The sequence below is a fragment of the Strongylocentrotus purpuratus genome, unplaced genomic scaffold, assembly GCF_000002235.5.
Source record: "Strongylocentrotus purpuratus isolate Spur 01 unplaced genomic scaffold, Spur_5.0 spur5_scaffold_17, whole genome shotgun sequence".
NCBI classification, from domain to species: domain Eukaryota; kingdom Metazoa; phylum Echinodermata; class Echinoidea; order Camarodonta; family Strongylocentrotidae; genus Strongylocentrotus; species Strongylocentrotus purpuratus.
Window position 1 is genome coordinate 23,352,116 of NW_022145602.1, and position 27,849 is coordinate 23,379,964.

The window sequence follows — 27,849 nt, forward strand, 5'->3', positions numbered from 1 at the left end:
AGCACGGAACCTTCGATTCGCAATGCTCTCGGCTCTTTTATTATGTGCTTGTATACAAATATTGCATGCTCCGGCGTTCAGTGTAACAAAATATCTGAACCGAGAAAATTCAGAATTTCCCCGAGTTAAGTAATGTTTTACCGAGGCTGCAAGTGAAGTACAATGGGGTGAGGTCAATTAGGAATTTGGAGGAGAATATCGAGGGGTCAGTGACAAAAAGACGTAACTACATTTGGGTCATTTTGGCCATTTTTGAGAAAAAGTGGTATATGTGTCACTGAGCACTTGGGCCTTAAGCTTATGTTTTACTAGCCATTGACTTCAATGGGGTGTTGGATGGAGTTAAAGATGAAGTTGAGTTCTGGTCATGCGATTGCATTGTGAAAGAAACGGTGTGAAATCGACCAGAAAAGGTGGATCATCTAGCATATCAGAATTTGTGTGTATTGTAAGGTTCTGGAATCATCAAAATGATAAGAAATATGGCCAAGTCTTGGTAAAGTTACAAACACTGTACACATAAAGATGTATATGGGACTACACGTACACGTGGCGTAAAAAACCTACCCCCCCCCCCCCCGAGTTTTACGAGTTACATGACATATTTAGAATATAAAGGCATTTGAAGAGCCATGCTTTTCAGGGAACATGTCTTATCTGATGTTCTTTCACACTTGCATAATAAGAATGATAACGCTCACAAATTATTTTTCACCTCTTCCCAGAACTCAACCTTCTCTTTAAGTCTTTGAGTTTCCTGTAAAGGGAGCCCACATTTTTCTGAACATTTTTATATCAAATACTCATTTTGGCAAAATATGGAGTTACGTCCTTGTGTCACTGAACCCTCGATATACATGCATGTTTTATTGAACAGAGAAAGGCTATATTTGTTACATAATATGAAGGGCATTTGCTATCCTTTGGGGTCGGGCCTTCTAGATAAAATTCAGGTTGCCTTCTCGTCAGATGCACACATCTTCTTCCCCTCTCTCACTCATGCTGCATATCATCTTCATCTCTTCCTTTCTCTCATCTCTCTCTTGTTGTCCTTTCTCTCTCTTCCTTTCTCTCTCTCTCTCTCTCTCTTTCTCTTTGTCCTTTCTCTCTTTGTCCTTTCTCTCTCTTTCTCTCCCCCTCTTTCTCTCACTTTCTCTCTTCCTTTCTCTCTCTCTCTTTCTCTTTGTCCTTTCTCTCTTTATCCTTTCTCTCTCTTTCTCTCCCCCTCTTTCTCTCACTTTCTCTCACTCTCCCTTTCTTTCTCTCTCTCTTATCTAGTTTAATAAACAATGTGATTAGGCTCCCTATCTATAATGGTCAAGATAAATAAGGTTAATAATAATACACACTGTTTTTACCAACTGTAAAAATAGATGTTTATTTCTTATATTTTTTATTTTAATAGTTTCATATTCCATTCAAAACAATATGCTTTCCAAGTTTTCATTACACATGTAGTCACTTTGGCCTTTGATTTGTTTAGTAACTATATAATGTATAGATCTGTAAATAGATAAAAACTTCACATTATATCATTTTGTTCAGCTAACTTAATAAGTAAAATTTTCAGATCTGATCTGAACAAGAGTTTAAGGCACATCCAAAGTAAAATGCTCAGTAAAATACTTACTTAAACCCACAGACAGAACTGAATACGGCCTAAGGTGCTCTGAAGTCTGAACATTACTTGCCATTAAATGTGTAAGACCATTCAAATTCATTTTTATCGTAGCTTTAGCAGGGCTATTAACTCAATACAATGTTGAAATGTACTGCAATCGTCAATGTACTGTAGATTGCTAACATAGCTAACATATGGGACACAATAATTTGGACTTTTCAATATAGAAGATTTTAAAGGGGAAAAAAGGCAAGTGACAACATGATACCTTCTAATGCAAGTCTTTGAATATCTGGCCCTCGAAGTACCATAGGGCCCATAGGATAACCTAACTACCTGTAATGTCTGTGCTCGATACAAAACATGCAGATCTGCCAACCTCTGGAGTTCAAAAACTGTATTCTTTAATCCCAAAAGTTGTAGTTTACTGCCAAAAGTTGTATTCTTTAAAAAAAAACACGGGACTGTTACGTGTGAATCATTGCCTCTTACAGTTTGTACATACAGGAAGAATGTTTTTTATGGATCATTGATTGAATATGCATGATTTCATCACAACTGGTGTGTTCAATGAACCAATGAACATCTCTAAATTGCCGATGTGAGATACTTGTAGAATACTTTTTTTCTCCTTTTTTTAGGTGAAAATCATATTTTATTGAGGAAAATCGTACTGTCGTATTTGCTTCTAAAAATCTTACGAAATAGGACTAAACCGTACTGGTTGGCAGGTCTGAACAAGGCATGTATACATTGAAAATGGACACATTGTTGGGCATATTTTAGCACATAAACTATGTGTTTTGTTGATTATTAAGGCTCGTTCAGATATGACACATCAAAACCATGGCATGTTTTGGCGTTCTGTTCATGATGATGTATTAACTACGCTTCACAAGTCTGTATCTTATAACACAGAGCTCAGTGAGTACGCACAAGTCCTTGGTTGCACACAGTTGCCATTGTTTTACACATTAAAAATAAAACGAGGCGGCTTTTTTGCAGTGGTTTAACATGCCATATCTGAACAAGCCTTTATCAAGCACAGTTGATGTATGTACATATTAGCTAGAAATTCTTATTATGATGCACTGGAGGTAGAAATTAATCTTTACAAATGATGGCCAGTGATATGTACGATGAAAAGCATCTCTCCTGTGAATATGGTGATTCTACATGCATTTCATGATGTTTTAATGATGTATATACATATATCAATCCAAGTGTCTTGCATGAGTGTTCTGTACATTTTGAGATTATGAATGATATTATATTGTAACATAAATATTACGATCAATTCAAATGTTGGTAATTTCTGTGAATTCTTCACTGTTCCACACAAATAAAGAAAAGTTTCTAACACAAGTCACTATACTTTGAACTTTGTTTTCTTGTTGATCGATTGTAATCTTTAAGCTACAGTGTGCCATCAAATTTCAAATATAAAGCTTTGTATGAGGCAAAACTTTGTGAGATAAGCAAAACTTATTATTGTGTTCAATGAAATACAAACTTTGTTTTTCAATAAGCTGTTTGAATCTTTATCAAAATTTATAAAAATAACAATACTAAGAACAAGTATAAATATTAATATTATTAATAATATTCCACATTTTTATAGCGTTTAATACATCAACAATGTCTATGAGTGCTTTATAGATATATCATTACCCCCGTCATCGATTCAGGCATGCCTGCACACAATGTATACACATTCTCCACTCCCTGGGGAGCATTTCAGCCAGGTGCAATTTTACAGACGTTGACAATACTGAGCAAACTACATTAGAAGCCCCCCCCCCCCCCCCCCCCCCCCTGGGTTATGCAGTTTCAAAATAGCCCGGGCTATAGGGTTAAACACCATTCATCATACATGATAAGCCAAGGTAAAATAATGCATTTCTGTTTTGGTAATGACGTAAGTGTAAATGCTTCATATATCTGTATCTTATAGCACAGAGCTCGTGAATACGAGTAGGAACTTTGATGCTTGTAATTGCCATTCACTCTCGCCTCATCATATCAGGACAAGATTTTAAGATGCCTACAAAGTACTTCTATTAACTTCAATCATTCTATCCCCAGTCGCTGAAGTGCTTAAAATCAGACCCCACTTGCTACAAATGGCTTGAGGGCAGCAGATATAATTTTAACCACAACCCTGAAACCTGCATTTTATAGCCTCGTCCAAATATCATATGAGGCACCCAAACCGTGATGTTTGAACGAGGCTTGAAGGTTCATCTACTGCAATAATAATAATAATAGTAGCTAGTTCTTATATAGCGCTTTTCGAAGGCCCTCTCAAAGCGCTTTACAGATATAAATATTATTACCCTGGTCATCAGATTCAGGCTTACCCGCACACAATGTTGGCACATTCTCCACTCCCTGGGGAGCATTCCAGCCAGGCGTCTTTTTTTACAAGCACTTGCTAATCTGAGCACATTAGCTTTCGCATCCTACTGGGTACCCATTTAACACCTGGGTGGAGAGTGGCAAACGCAGTGGGACTTGAACCGCAGACCTTGTGATCCTAAGTCCGGTGACATATCCACTCGTTCACGACACCTCTATGAATATGAGCACCTTGTGAGATAAAGGGACTACAAGCAATTAGACTCATTCCCAACCTTGAGTAAGAGATGAGGTACAGCGTACACAGAGTCTGTTAGCTTCCAAGGCAGTGTGCTTCCTGCATCGATTGCAACGAAAATGGGTAGCAGGCTGGATGAAGAGACTACACGTCATTAGACTCATTCCCAGCCTTGAGTAAGAGATGAGGTACAGCGTACACAGAGTCTGTTAGCTTCCATGGCAGTGTGCTTCCTGCATCGATTGCAACGAAAATGGGTAGCAGGCTGGATGACGAGACTACACGTCATTAGCTTGGTCAGATCATCTGTATAATAATAAAATCAATAATAACATATAAGACTTGTCAGGTGCCAAATCCATTTGACATCAAAATACTCATATCATCTGTATAATAATAAAATCAATAATAACATATGAGACTTGTCAGGTGCCAAATCCATTTGAAATCAATTTTTCAAGACACACTAGTGGTAAAAAAAGAATCACATAAAACACTTGCACACAACAACAGCAAAGAGAAAGAGAACAATTATCGATAGGCCAGATCAAACAGATGTTTTCTGATTGTAATTGAACACTTCACCTGATTTGCTATTTCTAATGTAATAAATAAGGTGAGAAGAAAAAATTTAATGCCTTTTGGGCTGGAATTTATTATTACATTTGATCTAGATCTCAAACAAGAGGAAGTGGAATGCAATTGATTCTGTAGTTGAGACTTTTATAAATCTGAAGATTTAACAGGAAAATCTTCTCAGGCCCATGGGATATAATAATAACAATAACTTTTTTTACCCAGGGAAGCCTCATCAGCACCAATGCTGTTCTTCCTGATGGCCCTGCAATTATTACCCCATGAATTGCAAGCTTTCCATTTACAAGAAGAGTGGCAAACGTGGATAATGTTTTGCCAAAGTGCCAGAGTGGGATTTGAACCTTTGATACTTGGATTGAGAGTCAAGTGAATGAACCCCTCCTTTCTTCAAATCCTTCTGTTCATCAAATCCTCCCATCTCCTGCCATAATTTCTAACATGAAACATTTCAAAAGAACACAAATTGTACAAGTTGGATGTTTATACCTGGTATAGGAAGCTGTGTAGATACCACCTTACATCCATCTGGAATATCTATTGGAGGGTTTCCCATGGCAATAGTTGTGAAGGATGACATCAGAAACTCAGACAGATCTGATTCGCAGCTGGTCTCTTCTTCTTGAAGTAACTGTTGATATGTAGGAGAAAAAATAATGTTAACTCTTATAAATGTAATGCTTCCTGGGAGAAATTTCAATTATTTAAACATATTTGTGGCTTACACCCTGTTAATAAGATCGATTGATCTGTGTTGAAGTCAACAAGTCAGAAAAAAATCTTGGAACCAGCAGGACTTGAACCTGCATCTACTGCTTGCCGGGCAGCAACTCTACCACCAGGACATTACTGGTCCATGGCACAGTCATGATGAACTAGAAACAAATACCCAAGCTCTCCTGATTCATTCTGACTTATTAATATTCATTAGTCCGCCATAGGACAATAATAACTTTTATAAATGTAATGCTTCCTGGGAGAAATTTCAATTATTTAAACATATTTGTGGCTTTCACCCTGTTAATAAGATCGATTGATTGATCTCTATTTAAAAAAAATATTGTAGAGACATCAAAAAAGCTATCAAAAGGACAATACAGCGGAATCTACACTTGAATCTCTGACAATTTTATGTCTACTCTTGAACACAAACGCTGTCAATGTTTACTGCCGTGATTATATTATATAATCTTACGCCTGAAAGCTATTATTTTGTTGAGGAAATCAATATTACAGAACAGGTATGTTGAGTAAGGGGTAAAGTAATGGTCTTGTAACTGGGAGGTTCTGCATTCAAAGTCAAGTCAATGATCTACCGGTAGTGCCTTTGAAAAGGTCACCATCAAATTACAAGGTCCCTTTATAAAGAGAACTGTTAATTATAATAATAATACAGTATTTATAAAGCGCATAATAAACTAAAGTTTCTCTATATGCTGTACAAGCATGAATGACGAGAAATATAATCACATTAAAGGAATCAACAAAGAGAAATATACAAGTCTTATAACTACTAAACTGACTAACTTGACATACCTCATCAGTAAATCAATTCGCTTTTCTCAGTCAACATTAGAATAATAATCCTAAATTTTAACATTAAACAAAAACAAAAAAACAATTGAATAGAAACTGGATTATAATAATAACCTAGGCTTCTATAGCGCGTTTCATCTTCAAAGAAAATAACAATGCGCTTTACAATATTAATACAACAAAATTACACATAACTACTAATTCATTAACTAAAGAAATTTCAAAATAAGGACAAGATTAATAATAATCAATCATTATAAACATCAATTACAGAGAAATGAAGGCAAATTATGTAAAAGTACAGTAATGTAATTAAATTTTGATGAGTACAATAATACAGTTTAAATGACATTAGTAAACGTTTTTAAACAAGTAGATTTTCAGTTGAAAAAACAATAATCATAAAATAAATCATAAATAATCATAAAATAAGAGTGGGCTACAGCAAGGAATCACATTTAGAGAATTTCTGTCATGTCATAACTGATGTGAAACAAGGAATGATATTCAGGGATCTTTTACCTGGAGAAGATGTAGCACTTGGGCATCCTGTGTGTAGATAGAGACATCATACTCTCTGCTCTTGGGAGCCTGGATGGCACTGTGGTATGTCTCTCGTAGGACTGTGAGGGCGTCCCATTGGTTCGCTAGATGAGGTTGATACCACTCAGGGTCAGGGGTCATCCAGCCAGATTTGAACACACTTCCTGCTCCTAAAGTATAAATCAAAACAGAGGTGTTGTGGACTAGTGGAAACATCAACGGACTGAGGATCTTAAAGGTATTACAAAGTTTTGGTATGGGCTCATGAATTTGGTGCAAATAAACATATTGGAAGCATATGCGATTTTACAATATTCTGTGATAGTTGTCGCGGTTAAAATCGAGTTTAAAGTGATGAAATTGTAAATAATAAATTCTTCATGATGTATAGCTCCCTCTCAAGGTCAAGATATTATTTGAGCTATAAAACAATGCTTCTTGACTAAAATTGACCAATTGGCTATTCCCGTTTGGAAATTATATACCACAACTGCATATTCTGAGATTTTCATGGTCGCAGCTACCATTATATGGCTGTAGTTGCTATTTGAAATTTATCCAAAATTACAGGGAGAACCGGTAAATTTTAATATTCAATTTTTCTCGAAAGCAGAAGTGTTTTGGGGGCTAAATTTCCGAGTGCTTATAATACATCCACAGGGGCATCCAAATAAATCGAAATTGTATAGAATCACTATCCAGCCAATTTTTAAAAATTTCCCAAAACTTTGTAATAATAATGTGTGTGTGTGTGTGTATTGGGTTTTTACAGACGTGTATCAATCAGATATGATTATTTACGTCTGGGACCGACCGTTAAACGTCACCATCCAAAAGACGTGACTCAGTTTCGAACCTGCGTCCTCGGCTGAATCAGTTTGTAACTTCCACTTTTTAGCTGGATTACAGGCGCACGCCACAACGCCTAGTTGTAATAATAATAATAATACATGAGATTTATATAGCGCCATTATCCATTTTAATTAAATGCTCAAGGTGCTTTAAACTCCACAAATATTAATATACTAGGAAGATATTTCCCCCTCTGACTTTAGGTACATGTACCTTCTTGTTGTTTGGAGTAATGAAGATGTACTTCTTCTGCTAGATGTGGTACGATGGGAGCTAACGACCTTGAGATGACCTCCAGCATATGATGGAGTACTGTCTGACATGAACGTCTCTTCTCACTATCTCCTCTCTCACAGTATAACCTGAAAGATACATAATAAAGGTCAGACTCCTTGGGTGGTATTCTCGAAAGAGGACTAACTTTAGTCCATGGTTTAATCCAGCGACTAAGTAAGGAATGCCAACATATGAATATGTTTTTGAATAATTTAATCTGTCACTAAATTAAAACAAAATGTAATAACATAATTAATAAACAGCAATACAACTATATGCATGATATACTTATGTTATCATGGTAATTTAGGGACATATCAAATTATTCAAAAACTATATTCATATGGACACTTGGCATTCCATACTTATTCGGTGGATTAAACCATGGACTAAAGTTAGTCCGCTTTCAAGAATACCACCCCTTGAGAACATCTCATGTATCTCGCATACACTCTGGAAATTGTGGGTATGAATATAGCATCTTATGCTGTACATGTAATTTAGCCCCATAAGGGATACTCCATTTCTAAACTTTTATTCCCCTTTACAAATTATTATGTTCTATACATGTTGATCGTAACATATGTTTTAGTTAATTGGTCAGTTTTGCTACTGTCATTTAATTTTAGTATTAATATTTAGTATTTAAAATGTTACATACAATATTATAGTTAATTTTATAGGCAACTGCGTGCAACAAAAGTCCCGACCATATTTACTTAGCTCTGATTCATAAGGTAGGAAATATGAAGCATACTACAGTCATCATGAAGGAGAAAAAAAACGCTGCAGTATACCACTGCATATTTGAACAAGGTTTAAGAGTCATTGTGATTAACCAGGCGTTGTGGCGTGCGCCTGTAATCCAGCTAAAAGTGGAAGTTATAAACTGATTCAGCCAAGAACGCAGGTTCAAAACTCACGTCTTTCGGATGGTGACATTTAAAGGTCGGTCCCCAGAAGTAAATAATCATATCTGATTGATACACGTCTGTAAAAACCCATTGTAATTCTGTGGAGCACTCACCTATCCTTCACTGTCTCTAGATAAAAAGACGAAATCTTGTTATGAACCAGATCCATAGCGCTTCTTGTCACTTCACTGAATTCATAATCCTCATACGCTCTCGTCACGTGATCACTGTATTCATGAAGCAGATGAAGCATGTATCGATCCAACGGTGTCGTCTCAACTGCACCCTCGCTTGGCTTGAAGTCGGACAGGTTTCCTAGGAAGTAGCGGAATGTATTGCGTAGCTTTATGATGTTCTGATTGGTCATTGCAAAGAGGTCAGGTCCGACGTTGATACGACCCATCCAATCAGAGTCAGCCATTCGCCATCTTAGAACGTCTGCTCCGTAAGCTGGCTCCTTCTTTTTGTTCTGTCAAATCAAAATCAGAGCATTGAAGTATTACTGCAGAATCCTTATCACATTTAATATTGAAGTACTAAATCATATAATTTACACAGTAAACTCTCTTCCTTTTTTTTCCTTTTTACTTTATTCTTTTTCTTTCTTTCTTTCTCTCTCTCTTTCTCTCTCTTCCTCTCTCTCTCTCTCTCTCTCTCTCCTTTCCTTCCCTATATCTCTCTTAACACTTTGTAAGTCTAACCCCCCCCCCTTCCTTTGCTTTTCCATGTTCTGTTTCCCTTCTCACTGTAATCATAGCAAAATATTTAATACATTATACAATACAGGGTAAGGAGACTACATGGACAAGGAGAAACAGCAAATATACAAAGACGGGAGAGAGAAAGAAAGAAAGGGAAAGGGAGGGTAAGATTGACAAAACATTAAAGAGACTTAGGGAGAAGGGAGGGAGAGGGAAAGACAGAGAGAGAGAGAGAGAGAAAGAGAGGAGAAAAGGAAGAAAAAGACAGAAGAAGAAATAACTGGAGAAAGAAACTAAATTATGCAGTTTTTCTACTCTGTATGAGTATGATATTAAATTTTGTCTGAATAAATTCAAATCACATCAAATGAAGGGAGGAAGGGGGAAACATGTATTGTATAGACTAACCTTCCCACCGCCCACAATGACATCAGGGTTAACAACGTTCCCGAGGGATTTTGACATCTTACGTCCTTCTGCATCTAATGCAAACCCGTGTACCAAAACAGACCTTGATGAAATAAAGATGGGTGTATAAAGAATCAGCTGTTCATAAGAGTTAGGCAATGTACTACTGATCGCTACATGGATCATAAGAGTTAGGCAATGCACTACTGATCGCTACATGGATCATAAGAGTTAAGCAATGCACTACTGATCGCTACATGGATCATAAGAGTTAGGCAATGTACTACTGATCGCTACATGGATCATAAGAGTTAGGCAATGTACTACTGATCGCTACATGGATCATAAGAGTTAGGCAATGTACTACTGATCGCTACATGGATCATAAGAGTTAGGCAATGTACTACTGATCGCTACATGGATCATAAGAGTTAGGCAATGTACTACTGATCGCTACATGGATCATAAGAGTTAGGCAATGTACTACTGATCGCTACATATATATTCATATATATATTGATGAATAGCAACATGTTTTGACAGGGTTTCAGGTTCAAGGTCAAATGGAGCTATTAAAGCAATCATGCACATTCAAAGTGCCATTCTGAAACAAGAAACTGCTGCAAAATTAGAGAAATTCAACATTCTTTTTCAATCCCACGTGGAATTTTTGCCAATCTTGCCAATTCTTAAAATTCAAGTTTCAAGTTTTTTAGTCTTTAATGAACATTACTTTTATAGGCTTTCTGTAAGAGACCCATCGGTATAGTACATATAGAGTCTTTTAAGACTGAAACCATTTCTCACCTATAAGGAGCAGTGCCTTGTGCAGCTACGCTGGTGAGTAAACTGGTCTGGAACCATGCTCCATATTGATCCTCACCCTCTATATAAACATCAGCCTGATGGCCTGCATCTATATTACACAAAAATAACAAAGCAAAACTAGCTTTCTGAGAAGGACTATGTGGATGGAGGTCTAAAAAAAGGTTACATCTCAGTTCAGTTCAGTTCAGTTTTTTAATTTTTCTCAAGCATAAAACAATATTATAATATATACAAAAATGGCAAATATACATAGTAAGAGAAAAAACGGAATCTACGATAAAAGTTTATAAAAACTTTTGTATAAACAATTGCAATAACAAAATACAAAATTATGCAGATTAATCAGTAACACACTACACCAACAAACACCAACAAACACCGGCAATCTACATCTACACCCAATCATTACTGGCTTAAAGGGGAACTCCATCCTGTTTGGAAATGCCTTTAGATACAAAGTTTGGTTCCATCTGTTGGAAATTCTTTTTTGGATAGTAATATTCATGGGACGACGCCAGTATACTAACAAGGCGAACAGCATGCATTTTCTCCCCTGCATCTCGTGATGCGAGACTGAGAGCGAATTACACCTATCAAAATTATGCCATTTGATGCTTTCATCATTTCAGGATGTGAATTTTGGTTCTAGCAGTTTACACTATAAAGCACTAATGGTAATGTTGCATAGACTTTACCCTGAAAAATGAGAGAACATTCAGATGCTCAGACTTATGGTCTTCGCACGCGTTTTGAAGGCAAGGGCCACCCATAGCGAGGAGTATAGCGGAGACCTCCAGGCGGTCGGCCTGTACGTAGTCTAGCAATTACTACCTTTTTTCTTTTTTCCCAGTCTGGCCCTGATGCATGACAAAAATGGTTGCCATGCGTGACAGCGTTTTCAGACCCTCGATGCGAGACTGTCACGCATAATGCGTGACACTTGGTAGCTCTGCTCTTATTCAAGTGGGGAAACCAATGTTCAAATTGTCTTAGAAAAAGGATTTATTTGCATTTAGTGACACATTCTTACCTTTTAAAACATGAGACCATGAAGTACCACTATCAAACCAAATATCCAAGATGTCTTCACCCAGCACTACGTCATCTAGACAGAGATCAAACTGGAGAAAAAGAAACACAAAACCACAGCAGAGTGAATTAAAGAAAGACTGTACAAAATTCTTCACTTAAAGGCATCGTTTAACAATGTTGTAAATCCGAGATGCATGGCCTTATGTATTATCAGTGTCTGTGATATGGTGTCATATTGAAGCCCTAAAAAAATTGCACTTCAAAATAATCATGAAGTGCCTCAACAAAGCCCCAATAGTCTGTAGTATTATAAAAACCATTAGGAAAAAGCAAAATTTTATTTTGATTTCCAATCATAAAAATCTTGATAATCAGACAGGCTTGTAAAAGTCATGGGATTCCTGACTGACCTAAAGCTTTATAATTACTGTATGAGCTGAATCCAGGATTTTGTTTCAGAATCATAAGGCGCATTTATACTGTCAAATACCTCATTTTGAAAAGTCGCGATGTTTCGTGCACCCGGTTACACTTGTGCTGAAACATCACCGACGGAGCTGTTCAGCGATGTTTTGGCGTGTTTCGGTTGGTAATGCGCATGTGCAGTCTTCCCGACCTTTGACCCCGGCCTGCTATAAGATTTTTAGCGCGCGCAATTTCCAGCTAGCGCTATAGCTAGCTAAATAGCGATACATCCCATGCGCATGCATGCGATATGTTTTGTTTATCTCGCGTGTAGTATTCGAGGCAAGAGTGGATAAGTTACGAAGTACGGACTACGGCTGCTGATTCAGTTTTCCCAAATTCAATCGAAATCTAGTAGTAAAAACGATATGGGAAGGTTAAGAAAATCATCGTTGTTAATTGTTAATTTCATGCTTTCACTCATTTCTCTGAAGCCCTTTTCCCCACGTTTGCAGGGACGCTTGGAAGTCTGGTGGAGGAGCTCTCCCTGCCTCCACATCGAAATCAAGAACTTCATCTCATCATCAGTCCAATGGGAATTGTTCACTTCCATATTAATTAATCTAACAAAACACTCAAATACTACTACTAGACAGATATGGCCAGACGGGAATAACGAAGATTGAATAAAGGATGAGTTAACGGAATTGGAACAAACGGAGCTGAATGAACGGATAACACGCGCGACGATGGAAATGCTATAAATATCACACGGGAAGAACGTGGTTTAAAAGAGCGCGGGTAACAATCCGGAAGTGCCGGAAGTCACGTGCCTAACATCGCGATGTTACAACTGCGAGCGGTTATACTTGCCAAACACGCCAAAACACGCCAAAACACGCCAAAAGATCACACTTCGTTTTGGAATGTTTGGGGCTTGGCATGTCTGCCGGTAAAGCGTAGTTGCCCTTGGTAACATCGCGGCCAGGCTCCGGTTTGGCATTTTTTGGCGTGTTTGGATGACAGTGTAACTGCCCCTTGAGGCAAAGATACTGAGTCACTTTAAAGTCACATAGAAGTCAGCTCTCATGGGGAATTCGACACCGTTCGGGTGTTTACCTAATAACAGGTGTTGTCAATCACCAGGGTTAGCCTTGAGTTTTATGACCATTAGTCCTTATGTAATGCTCTGCTTTCCTTCACCCGAGAAATCTCCGAGCATGCTCCGAGAGACTAGGGGGTAATTCTTGACTGGCCAACGGGTTTGCTGTGTGCAGATTTGTACTCCCATTAATGGTATTTCCACCAAGTCTGGTGTCAGCGAATTACGACCTTCTGCACATGGAAACTGACTACCCATTCCCTTTAAAGCAAGGTCATCAACATTATCAACTACCTTGCATAAAGTTTGACTAATATTAATATACTTTGACTGAATGAGGAGATAAAATGTACAGTACATGTGTATATTAAACTTGCCTATAACCCAGGGTTGGCAATTTCAAAAGGAAATACCTGGAACTGCCTATTACCCAGGATTGACAATCAGATGAATGAACCACTACACCACAACACCTGCACCTCCACATGTGATTATTTATGTAGTGTTGTGAGTTTAACCACTTGTCTGCTATTGGCTTACAACGCGTTCATACCCCCTGTGCAACAGCATTTTTGTACTGTACAAAAAACGATACAAAAACTGTACGCTGTACACAAAAAGGACGGATTTTTGTTGAAAGAGCGCAATCTACTGTTCAAGACCTGTATAACATCATTGCAGTGCTAATTACACAGTTAGGGCTAGGCATCATGCAGTGCTATGGTCTTGAAAGTTAAATGCCCTAAGCACGTACATGTACGTGGTACGCAGTCAAGTGGTCAAATCGAAAGATCAGTAAAAGAATGAAAATAAATAGCATACCTGATTTAAAATATTCTGAGGAACTATTTGATCTTTGCTCAGCTTCCACCAGCAATCACTCCCATGATGCATCACTAGATCAGTCACATGATCTACAAGTTCCCTAGGTAACAACAAACAAAATAGACACATCAGTGACAAAAATCCATGGGGACCGTGAGCAATTTACATAAATTCAATTCAATTAAATTCAGATTTTATTGGTCCAAAAGGAAATTTGTTGCTTTTACATGCATTATTCACAGAGAAAAAATAAATGAGATATACATGTGACATGATACATACAACATAAAACGAGTATAGAGAAATATACCACTTTAACAACATCATTATATCTATTTTCTCTGAAAAGCTACATAAGAGCTCTGGTAAATAGGCCATTTTCATAATGTAATCAAATTTAATGCTCAAATCTTTGAGTGCCTCATTACAATTATTTAATTCACCTGTTACAAATAATTGTATTTCAATAGTCAGGATGTGAATTGCATACATTATGTGTTGTTACGTGGGACAAGCCATAATGTTTGTCTAGATGACAGGAATACATCGACAATGTCTCTATTTTAAAAAGCGATCAGCAGATATATTACTTGAACTATTCTTAAAATCAATTATATTTTTATACATGTTCTTATTTATACAGTAGGTTTGCGGGTGCACCATGTGTGAGAGAGAGAGAGAGAGGGTTGTTCTTATTTGTTGTTTATTGCTGTTATGAATTTATGTTCAAGATTTTGTTATTAATATTTGTTAAAGTCATTGGTAATAATTAGACAAACAAATAAACAAAAAAACAATATGTAACAGGGCCTCATGGAAGACCACCATTATTGGTGATAATGAGTCACCCTGTCTCAATATCAGAAATGAATCAAATAAAAATCACCTCACTGAACTACTTTCCTTCAACTTACTTGGTAAGTATAGGCTCATCGGTATGTTTGTTATAGACAACAGGGATGGGTACGCCCCAGACTCTTTGCCGTGATATACACCAAAAGGTCCTAGCTGCCAGCTGAGTTCGCATTGTAGCTCTTCCATACACTGGTCTCATATCGATCTCATCTAGACACTCCTACAACAAACAGCAGTCAAATGAATTGAATTGACATTTATTTCAATCATCATGAAAATATTTATAAAGACAAAAGATGTAATTTCCTCTTTCAATTGTTCATATTTACATTGATGGTACATTTTAACATATTCACATATTCATATACATATAGATCAATTTGCACAATACAATACATTAAAAAAATAAACATGAAATTGAAAGGGAAAGGAGGGCCCACTAAAAAGCAGAGCTTGTAGGGTGTAGGCCCATGTGTAAAAGTAATTATTATGAATTAGTATTTTATGAGGAAAAAAACACAATAACAATAACTGATTCAGTAATACAAAAATCAGTTTTAAACACAAAACATTGATAAATACATACATGTTGATAAAACGAAACAATCAAAGTTGCATGAAGTCACACTAAAAATTATAGTTGATTGGGGAATGCAATAGCCTAGTAACTATTCAGAAGAAGGCTTTATCATAACATATATATATATCCAAATGACATCTAAATTGACATACTGTAATAACATTCAAAATATAAAGAAAATATGAAAGTATAAAACATAGCACAAATGGAAAATGGTGCACCATTATCTACTAGACTTACTGAGGCCGTGTCTCTAAGACTAGCATTATTGATAAACCATTTGACTATTAGACTTACCGAGGCTGTATCTCGAAGACTAGCAGTATTGATAAACCACTGTTTACTAGCCCTGATGATGATAGGTTTCTTAGTTCTCCAGTCATATGGGTAACTATGTTCATAGTCCTCCTGATGAAGTAGATTCTTGGATGATGCCAGCATGTCGATTACTGTACAAAACAAAACAATACATACATGTAACATCAGCAGTAAATATCACTGCATAGATCTTTGCAACATACCAGTTTGTAGACAGTAAATGGTATACATCAGGCCCTAAATACAATTCAATTTCCCTTTTTTTCCATATCTGGACCCTCAGCCTCTTCACAAACGAGAAAAATTCTTTAAAGCTGATTCGTTTAAAGAGCCTTAAACGAATCAGCTTTACATACGACATCATTCACACACAGAAATTTTGGTGCGATCATTTGGTGATTAACTGCTCTTAAAATGTGCAGTAGTCCCATTGCGCATTGAAGGTCAGGTCATATCAAACAAAGCGCACGCTCCATCCAGTTTAAACACGTATAACCGTTCACACACATAATGTCAAGCTCTCTAGATACAGACTTCGTATCTGCAGCCAGCTTTGAACGGCACATGAATCGCGACTTCAAATCTATCCGAACATCGTATAAACTACGTTCACACAGTGAAAATTTTCTTTAAAGCTGTTTATGAAACGTGGGACATGGCAGCTTTGGAGCACGTTTGTGCCCTCAGTATAAAAAGAAGGCCTCCCAAGCAATAGCAATCATTGTACCCTGAGATTTGACGAGACAACATCATGAATGCCCAAGATGAAGAAGATTTTGTGTTCGCATGTTTGCTGGGTACATACATCTAGTCTTTGCATCAGCAAGAAGGCGGCCAGCAGAGAGGGATGGCCAGAGTGCAGCAGGCAGGAAGAAGGCGGATGAGAAGGTCAAGATCCATGTGGGTGCCTGAATGGTTATCGGAAGACAGTAGCTGGGCCAACATTTCTCACCAGAGAGCTCCGCACCGGAGAACTATCTGAGGATGCCTCCAAAGCTCTTGGATGATATCCTGGAAAGAGTAACGCCAGCCATCTAGAGACAAGACAGGAAGTTTCGCACTGCCCGACCAGCTGGACTAAAGCTGTCAGTGACTCTGAGACATCTGGCCCCTGGGGACAATTACTTGCTGAAAACGCACCTTTTTAATTCATGACTGATATTCTGCAGTTGTGAGTCGGTCAAAGGAGGTGCACACCCTCTTATTCCTTGTTCGTTTGATCTTATGTTTGATCCTATGTTTGACCTTATGTATGTTTGATCTCATTTTTATTATTATATATGCATGATTTATTGAATAAAGAACAGATTAATAATTTGTGTGTTTATTATAAATTTTGGTAAATAATTTTGTAGTCAGACAATGGTTTGCTTAGAGACACCCGTATTAAGCGCCTAATAAATGTTGTGTATTATTATTATTATTAATTACTTGTCTCTCTCCTATACTTTCCGGTGCAGTAAGGCAGCCATCTGCTACATGGTACCAGAAGTGTGCAAGGCCATCTTGGAAGCCTACAATGACGAAGTGTTCACCATTCTTGTGACGCCCGATGAGTAGAGAGCCCTTGCCCAGGAGTTTGAAGACAAGTGGAATGTGCCTCTGGACGGGAAGCATATTGCCACCAGGAAGCCACCCAACACAGGCCCCTTGTACCACAACCACTAGGGGTTTTATCAGTATCCCTCTCCTCGCTTTGGTGGGTGCCCAGTATCGTTTCATATGGATTGAAGTTGGTGGAGTGGGACACATGTCTGATGCCAAAATCTATGAATCGCAACTCAGTGAACTCCTCAAAGAAGGCCGGATAGGGTTGCCACTACCATGCTCTCTGCTGAACGATGACCAGAACCCGGACATCCCTTACTTCATCCTGGGAGACGACGCGTTTGCCTGAAGACGCTACCTGATGAAGCCATATGGGAGAAGAGCGTGGCAGCTTTTTGCGTAGGTTTAACGCGCAATATCTGAACAAGCACTTAATAGTGACCTAAGCTTCCGTGTTTGAGAGACAGCGTCACAGCACCATCGTACCTGTTTGAGTGACAGTGTCACAGCACCATCGTACCTGTTAGAGTGACAGCGTCACAGCAATATCGTACCTGTTTGGTTTGCATCCAGAAGAACATTCTTTCCTCTCAGTTCCTCCCTTAAATCATCGGTATAGAACCCCTCGCTGTCTACCTGGCATGTCTGATGATAATAATCACAATAATAAAAATCATCATCGTCATCATCCATCATCTTCATCATCATAATCATTGTCATCATAATCATCGTCATCATCATCATCATCATCACCAGCATCATCATCATTCATCCTCATCACCATCACCATCATCACCATCATCATCATCCTCACCATCATCATCATCATCATCATCATCACCATTATCATCATCATCAATATCATCATCATCTTCATCATGAGTATTTGTAAATCAAAGGGTTTAATGATGACAAAAGTAAACTGCTTCATAGTTTTGAACAGCTACGTACCACTTTGAGGTTGTGCTGTATTGCTACTCCATAGTCTTCTGCACCATGTGCTGGGGCAGTGTGAATCAGACCGGTACCCAAACCCATCTTGACATGGTTAGCAGCAAGTAATGGCACATGATGACATGGATCCAACGGATGATACAGGGAACACCCTTCAAGGCATCTTCCTGTACACAAGGTGAAAAAAGGAGAGGTAGATACGTAAAACAATCACCGCATCACTTTTATCCTCAAAACCAACTATACAAATAAAATGTCAAAATGTTGGGTTACAATGTTTCTCTAGTAACCTCTCTCTCTCTCTCTCTCTCTCTCTCTCTCTCTCTCTGTTTGTCTCCCCCTTCTCTTTCTCTCTCTCTCTCTCTCTTTCTATGTCTTTCTGTCTCCTTTATTATCAAAAAAGGTAATCAGCATTGACAAACTTATCAAATATTAATCGACCAAAAAACATTTTGTTATCATAAACTGTATTTTCTCAATTTTATTTTTATAAACCAATGAGACACTTGATTCAATATTCTATATCACGATGTTAAAAAATATAAAGATCTAAAGCAATTATGTATTTTTTATTTATAGATTTGTTATAGGAATATGAATTTTGATTGATTTTGATTAGTCAGCCCTATTTATAAATAATACTGATATTATTTACAGATCTTTTAGAAATGAATTTATTTTAGTTTCTTTATATCTACCTGAGAAAGTCGTAATAATCCTGAGATCTCTTCCCCAAACTTCTTTCAGATCTGCTACTCTATCGGAAGCAATTATCAGTCTATCATCAGTCCCCTTGCATTCCAACAAGCAGTAGTCTTTATCAGCCATGTAACAGACCGCCTGATTGGCTGGAATAGTCCAGGGGGTTGTAGTCCATATAACAACAGCTGCATTGTCTGTATTGCCTGCAAGATAATTCAAACAATAATCTTTATAAGATGATGACGTGGATCCTGATCAAATGATTGGTTCATAGCGTACACGTGACCAGGCATTTATTTTGCCTAACACGTAATTTGGATAATGACCGGTCATTATCCAAGTCACATGACCGGTCATTAGTAAAGCCATGTTATAAAACGTCATTTGATATAACAAATACAACATAATCTTATAAAACAAATAATACACAGCATTTTGTTCGGGCATTAGTAAAATTACCCACACTCGGTACCTTCAAAACAGTCCAAACAGACTGTTCCAACGGTACCTTGTGTGGGTAATTCTTACTAATGCCCTCACGGCTGTGTATTATTTGAATATTATCATTTCAATATACATGTTCAATGGCAAATTAAATGAAGAGAATGCTACTACAAGCTCTAGTTTCAAGTACATAAGCACAAGGCACGATGGCTCAGTTGTAGAGCAGTGGTCTCCCAACCTAAATGTCCCGGGTTAAAAACCAATTCAATGTGCTAGTTCCCTTTGGTAAGGCATTAATTCTCATTTCCAAGGCCGTTAGAGAGGATTTAAAGTCACCCTGGTTGCTTACTTACAAGCATACACATGCTTTCTTAGCAGTCAGGTAAAACAAACAAACCTACAAACATACACTGTAGTGTCTTCCCAGAACACGTTGAAAGCACTGTGATATATTGGTAAGGCTCTTGACTCCCATAGGAGCATACAAGAGGTCCAGGAATCGATCTTTGCTTAGTGTTTTAATTCCTCTTTTGGACAAGGTGTTAACCCAAATTTGTCTCTCTCAACCATGGTGTATTAAATGGGTACCTGGCAATGCTGGTAATAACTGCAGCATCCGCGGGAAGAGCAGTATTAGTGCTGAGGTGGCTATCTCAAATTATCAAGACCAAATTATTATGATAATTATCATAAGACCAAAATGATCACAATGTATTATTACCCCAGTCACTGGATTCAATTATGATTCTGCACTTTACAGTGTAAACTCTCCGCTCCTCTATGGAGCATTCTAGCATTTGCATCCTACCAAGGTCTGCATTCAATCCAATACTTTTGTCAGAAATATGAGTATTTTACATAGCTTTCGGCCCAGGTAAAATACTTGGGTATCCAGTTGAAGTTTTTGGCTAAATTATTTACCCTAAACTTAAGACAGCAACCAAAGAGATTTCAAACAATAATTTGGATGGGTTGAATGGGAGGCATATCGTTTTCATATATACAGTCATTATAAGCTCATAAGCAACTATATTAGCGTGCATTTTATGAGACGCGTTAATTGCTAAAGTTTTGGATTGACCATGTAGGAATATGAGTCAGTCAGGTACTTTTGCAGAAATGGTAAGATACAAAAAAATCCTTGTCAGCACAAACCCTTCACTACAAAGTAGTACTTATCAGTAGGAAGCAAACAAGATCACCTTTTGGCCTTTAAAAAAAATTGTCCTTTGCGACCAACTCAAAAATCTTGAAATCTACGGTTGGCTTTTTAAAAAAGTTTTTTTTTTAAACCGTTTTTAGAGAAGGAAACAAATTAAAGCATTCAAAACTGAGAAATATCAGCCCACAGAGGGAGAAAATAAAGAAAAAAAAGTTTAAAAAAAAAAATTCTGACCAACCCATGTTTTGGCACCAAAAGGGAGATACAACATCTTGGGGGGGGGGGGGGGGCTTACCCAAGGCATCAGCTAGCAGAGTTGATGGAGCATGGATGGAAAACTTGACATAGATGGCTGGCGAGATATGATGAGGGTTGTATTCCAATTCAGCCTCAGCTAGTGCAGTTCTGCAAACCAATTCACAAAATCAGAAACTTGATCAGTTTCAGGAGGAGTTTTAATTGCAAAAGATATTGATCACAAAGTATCGGTCGACTATTTCAACAAGCAGTAGGCTGACATTAGCTGACTTTCATTACATTGACAATGTGTACATTGTATGTGAAATATATGTATACTCCAACACAATAAGACGGACTACTGTAGGTTCTAAATCCATTGTTGATGATTAACATGTCATCCATGCAAGAATGATTTCTATGAAAACCAAGTAAATGATCATTTATTTATAATCTCTTGATAATGATATGAGCCAGGGTTCAATCGCTAGATGTACCGGTAGTCCTTCTCAGCCTCTACTTTTGAAGTTCTACACAATACTTTATCAGAAACTTGATCTGTAATAGGAATGTTCAACTACCATACTACTACCATCATTATCTACAACCAATGTAAGCAACTTTCCCCATACATTCTTTTTAAACTGCAAATATGTAAACATTGTATAAAAGAATGGGTTACCCCAAGGATGTGTCCTGGGACCCAACCTTTTTCACATCTATGTGAATGACTAGCCAATCCCCCTAACACGGGTTATTCATTTTGCAGATGACATGTGTATCATCACACAAACTGTGGAATTCCTTGATAAATCATGTGACAATCATGTGACAATCACGTGACAATCATGTGACAACCATGTGACAATATTACCTTGATGATGGAGACCAGTTGACAGGTTTTACGTCCCTATAGATGAAACCCTAATGGTAAGAGAAATATAATATAAAAGGATTCCACTTCAATTAAGAAATTACACATCATCAAGTTCATATGCCTGTCTCCCCCCCCCAAAAAAAAAAACAGAACTAACATGCGAGTACTACATAATTTAACCTTTTCATTGTTTGGCCTTTAGTACAGGGCAAATGGGAGAGGAGCTCGCAATTTAAGTCACAGATTTGCCAATTTGTGTTTGATTGATCGCACCATCAAATACTCATCAACTTTCTTATTGTCAATCGGTTTTTGCTAAAACTTTCACTGGCCTGTTTCTCTCATTCTGCTGCTTCTATCAAAAATAATTTAATATCAGAGTGGACTTCCCCTTGAAATGTACTACACGTATGTCCCATTTGCAGGCCACAAAAATGAAAAGGTTAAATTCCAATTCCAATTTCCTAAGAAAAGGGGGGGCTTGAAAATGTCTTTAAGTGGGAAAATAACGACTATTTAGCTGTCGAATCGACTAAGAGCTATAGAGTCTGAAGTAATAGTCTGATTTTCAGACCATTGTACCAATAGTCGTACGTTTTATGCTGTGCAAAGATTCAATCAGTTTAATTATGGCCATTACAAGAAGTGTGTTATTGATGTAGACAAATGACCATGTACCCTTTACAACTCATTTTATGTACAGCATGTTATTCCCCCCCCCCCAAAAAAAAAGCCAGTCAGTCACTCAATAGTGTCTGACAGTGAAATCTAGCAAGTAAACGGTTTCCTTGCATAATTTGAATATTAGGACACTGCTAACGTTTAAATTTCACAGATTATAGGACATACATGACATATTCATAATTTCTGCAAAGTTCTACAGAATTTGATGTTGGCTGCAAAAGGAAAATACATGTAGTATCTTTAAATGTCAAATCTATTTTAAAAACTCAGGTAAACATGTAGGAACACAGTCATTGTATCATACCTTCTGATACATGTCATGGAAGAGTTGTAGTTGTGACGCTTCATATTCTTTGTCGAATGTGTAGTAACAATTATCCCTGTCAAAAGACAAAACCAGAAAACATAGAAATGGTCATTACGTTTATCATAGAAAAAATTCATATGAAATTATGAAAATGGTTGTACATGTATATTTCTTACTAAAAGATGTATTAAATTGTATTGTGGTAAACCTGAAATTTTGAATCATGAGGAACCAGCACAAATACCTGATGCATCAGAAATCTAGTTTTTATCTTATTCATCTAAAATAAGTTAAGGATCCCAAAAAAGGGGGTAAGAGGCACTATTCTATTGACCAATTTGTGAGATTTTGTATACAAAATCGTTGCTCCCTGGTGGTCCCTCTTATTTTCTGACAAACATCGGGGGACATGCCCCCCCCCCCCCCCGATTGACACACTCGATCCCAACCCTAACCCTAAACTTAAACCTAACCTTAACATTTATCCTTATCCTACCCCTAACCTCAACCCTAACCCTCATTCTGACTCTAACCCTGACCAGAACCTTAGCCTAATCCTCCTCATAACCCTACTCCTAACCCTTACACTAACTGTAACCCTAACCCAAACTATAACCCCAACCCTAATCCTAACCCCCAAACTTGACCCTAACCCAAGCCATAAACCTAATACTTCCCCTAACCATACATGTAAGCTTAACCCCAATGCATTGCACTGATGTGTGATTAAGTACTCTACAGGAGAGAATTATCAACCAACCTCAAGAATATTTAAATCTGAATAAATCAGGGACCCGTTTCACAAAGCCTTTTTTCAATGACAAATGACAACCAGAACGTCAATGACGTAGCGCTCATCCGCATCTCGCAGCAAAAAATATCGTAAATTTTATGCGGTACACTTTTGAACTGGTCAAAATATAAAAATTTGATGACCTGGAAGGGACATAATTTCATTTCATTTGCATAAAATACCATAAATAATCAATGGAGCAAAATCTCAAAATTCTGAATACAAGTTTAGTGTTCCAAATTTAGCTCTACCAGATAAGGCAAACCAAACCAAAATCGGTCAAGAAATGAGGGAGAAGAAGCAATTTTTGTTATTTTTGGAATAAATTTGCATAAATTACCATAACTAGTTAATGGAGAACAATTTCGAATTCGGTGTAGAAGTTTAGTGTACCAAAGTTAGCTCTGCATAAATTAACATAGATAATGAATTTCACGATTCGGTGGAGAACTTTTAAATCCCCTTGCTAGCCCTATCATATGAAACAATCAGAATCAAAATCGGTTGAAAAATAACGAAGAAGAAGCATTTTGAAAACTGTGGACGGACGGACGGACGGACGGAACGACGGACAACGGACGCCACGGCATGGCATAAGCCCATCAGGCCCTTCGGTCCGGATGAGCTAAAAATCAGGGAGAAATCTGCTGATAACCAATCAGAAGCAAGGATTTCTGTGCTTGTAACACAAATTGTCATTTGTCACTGATGACAAGTTTTGTTGTGAGGGGATTTAAAGTGACTCACCAGTCTGCCATGATCCCCCATCTCTTGAATGCAGTCATCTGGCTCTCAATCGCTTTCAATGCAAATTTTCTAGCTGAATAATTATAAAGAGTATGACATGTATTATTTTTATTTTTTATACTACCCCTGTAAAAAAAGAATCTGTTCTGTCATCAATAACTATTAAAGAGATTGAAAGTTTTTGAAATTGTCTGTACGGAGCAAATTGGAGAAGAGCTCACAAGACCATCACAGTATTGCCAATTTGCTATTAAACCAAGTTAATATTAGGCTGGACTTCCCCCTTAAGTAAACACCTAAAATAAATATTTCGTCCTGTATATTAAGGATTCAATGTTGCTATTTTATATTAAAAATATGAGCTTCAAATGTGCTGATATTGCAAGTTTACATACATTCTCAATCAACAACAAGTGACTGGCAAGTAAACTAATCAACGCATCCGTAATCCATCACAAAGAATACGGCGCAGCGCGGAACGCAGGGCCGACTTGCGTTCCCTGCAAAAGGCTTGATATATACTTCATTTCTTTCATTATCCTTCAGCCCATGTTAGGTAAACTTTGAAATATTCTTCCTGTTCACAAGTTATATTTTTAGGTGATTGGTATACGTATACCTTTTATTTAAAGATAGACAACATGTTCTTACCTTGATATCTAATTTGCAAAGCAGAAAGCTTTCTAAAATCTTCCTTGGACTCTGTGAGAGCTTTGAGTTCAATGGGAAGTCCATGGCAGTCCCATCCAGGTACATAGTGAACCTTGTATCCTCTCATCAACTTGTAACGGTTGATGATATCTTTCAGAATCTAATCAAAATAAAAAAATTGGTGAGATCTTTGAGTTGCAAGATTAGCCTGGGGCAGTAGGATCCACAATAGGATAGGAATTTTCAATTTCGCAACCTCTCATCCATTTTGTAACTTCTCTCAATCCCATAGGCCTTAATATACATGTACATGTACAGGTGTCGGGCACCCAGTAGGATGAGAAAGCCAATGTGGTATGCTTAGCGATTTGAGCCTAGTAGCTCTTGTTGGAATGCTCCCCAGGGAGTGGAGAAAGTGCCTACATTGTGTGCGGGCAAGCCAGAATCCAATGACCAGGGTAATAATGTATAGCGCTTAGAAACTCAGACATTCCTGACGTATTAAGCGCTATACATGTACATGTACAGTGTATAAGCAAAAATATTATTGTTATTATATCATAAAGTATAGAGTGGTCCATACAAAAAAAAATACAGCATGACCAACATTTATATCTCATTAAGTCCAGGGGGGTGTTTCATAAAGCTGTTCATAAAGTTATGCATGACTTTACGAATGACTTACATGTATATGAAAGCCAAATAGGATGCTCAATCATGTTTTAACTGCATCAACTAAAGTTGAACTGTGCAGATGTAGATTGACTTTCTTATTATAAAAAACATTTTTAATAAAAAAGTATAATTTTTGCCATAATTCAATTGAGGTTACCTTTTTATTGGAAATATAGTCAAACTTCATGAAAACTTCAGGAAAAACTTTGGGCATCCTATCTGGCACTTCATATTCAAGTTGTTCTTAAAGTCATGCGTGACTTTACGAACAGCTTAATGAAACACCCCCCAGGATGGTCCATACAAAAGTTACCTATTAATTCACAGCACAACCAACATTCATATTGCATAAAGTATAGGATGGTCCATAAAAATGCTTACCTTATTCAAAGCATGACCAACGTGCACATCTCCATTAGCGTATGGTGGACCATCATGTAAGGTAAAATTCTTCTCTCTCAGACTGTCCCTCTGCCACGCATACAGCTCACTGAATCCACAAGCCTGGTACAAACATAGATACAGTATATACATGTAGGTCATTAGGAAAATTGTATACAAATCTATTAAATGTGTTACCTACAAATGTATGCTTATGTAGTGTGCGTCAGTTATGTGTGAAGTGTGACACCTGTATAAAGCATCAGTGAAAAAAATACATGAGGCTCGGGGCAAATTATCCGCCCTAAAAGCTAATAGGAGCCTCCGAAAGTCATAAATGAGCCCCGAAAAATTTGCATAGAGTTCAATGCAAAACAAATTAATGAGCGTTACTTTCATGCAAGCAAGCTTGAAAAGTAGCCCTCAAAATTTTTAAAGTATTTTTTCCCTGCAAAGCATGACATGTCAGTGTGTTAATTTGTAATGTAAGATTTTGTATGGTCAGCACCATTGCGATCTCTGCTTAGAAATATATCCCCTTTGCAGCCAACATCAAATTCTGTAGAACTTTGCAGGAATTATGAATTTGTCATGTACATACATTGTATATCCTATAGATCTGTGAAATTTAAACATTAGCAGTGTGTCGATTCTACAATAGTCATTATTTTTCCATTAAATGCCATTTTCAAGCCCTTTCGTTTTGAGGGAAGTTCTGAAGTAGACAGTATTGTCTTTCAAATGCCGTTGATATTTAACCTTTTCGTTTTTTTGGCCTGCAAATGGGACATACATGAACAGAAGGCCAAGTACCTTTAAGTGGGCCTTCTCTCACTTTAATTTGAAACCGCTCGAGCAGATCAGCCAATGGGAGCGCGTTTACTCACTGTACAGCGCTCAGTGCGGGAAGTTCTAAGTGCCGTGTGTACATGCAACAGCTGTACGTCGGTGGCCGAGATCGCGATATCTCCACTTCTCGGCTGCTGTACATACACATGACATGGTTGGAAAAAGGATTGCCTTGTCCCGAAAAAAGGCCTAAAATTCTACAAAATGAGCTTTAAATCAATGGTGACCTTGGCCTTGGACTAGATATTCTGCAAATAAAGCATTTTTGATCATTTTTACTTTTAGTATCTTTTTTATTCATTTTTTTAGTCTTGTTTGAAGCATTTTTAAGATGTTCTGAAGTGTTTACTAATCTGAGAAGCAATTAATTGTTGAAGTAAACTTATGTTGCAATGAGTGACATCAGAGAAACATCCGAGACTGAAGCTTTTGCCTTTCGGTTTATCCCGAGGAGCTCAGTCAGTAGACATTGTCAGTTTAATACGTGCGACATCATATCAGGTATATGGGACTGAAATGAAAGCCCCATCACCGTGGAACAAGCTAGGCATGTGCACGCTGCCTGGAGCGCCGGGGGATAATAAAGCAACGTACCGATTGAACTGACTGCTCCCTCTTTCCTGCACCCCATAGCTCAAAAGAAGTGTTTGGTAAATTCAACGTGTCGCTGTATCTACTACTTTTATGACGTCTGAGAGTTTGATGGAACCTCAACAATCCACAACACTCTTTAAATCGTTGAATTGTCCGTGTTGCTTCTTTATAAAGTTGCATTTTGACGGCGGTCTCGAGCACTGTTATCACACGTGAATTCACACGAGTATTCTAGATTCTTTACAAGACTTATTTTCA

At 37.6% G+C, this 27,849-nt stretch overlaps 1 protein-coding gene across 1 annotated transcript; it reads right to left on the reverse strand.

Moving 5' to 3' along the window:
- Positions 1-4,130: 4,130 nt before the first annotated feature.
- LOC579671 (isoleucine--tRNA ligase, mitochondrial) lies at positions 4,131-27,832 on the reverse strand. Its single transcript, XM_779775.5, has 21 exons — positions 27,592-27,832; positions 26,149-26,271; positions 25,093-25,252; positions 24,442-24,514; positions 22,899-22,974; positions 21,908-21,957; positions 21,092-21,201; positions 19,187-19,393; positions 18,486-18,655; positions 18,089-18,179; positions 15,966-16,117; positions 15,148-15,308; positions 14,231-14,333; positions 11,900-11,990; positions 10,849-10,957; positions 10,042-10,144; positions 9,046-9,401; positions 7,956-8,104; positions 6,870-7,060; positions 5,301-5,442; positions 4,131-4,523 (listed from the first exon to the last, which is right to left on the reverse strand). Exons 1-21 carry the CDS (start codon positions 27,769-27,771, stop codon positions 4,378-4,380), a joined length of 2,943 nt encoding a protein of 980 aa, XP_784868.3. The 5' UTR covers positions 27,772-27,832; the 3' UTR covers positions 4,131-4,377.
- Positions 27,833-27,849: the final 17 nt, after the last annotated feature.

Coding starts and splice junctions, on each gene's coding strand:
- LOC579671 (XM_779775.5), bottom strand. CDS start 27,771: ATGCAACTTTATAAAGAAGCAACACGGACAATTCAACGATTTAAAGAG. Junction 18,180..18,485: donor TACAGCACAACCTCAAAGTG/GTACGTAGCTGT, acceptor TATTATCATCAG/ACATGCCAGGTAGACAGCGA. Junction 8,105..9,045: donor CTAGAGACAGTGAAGGATAG/GTGAGTGCTCCA, acceptor TGTATCTTTCAG/GTTATACTGTGAGAGAGGAG.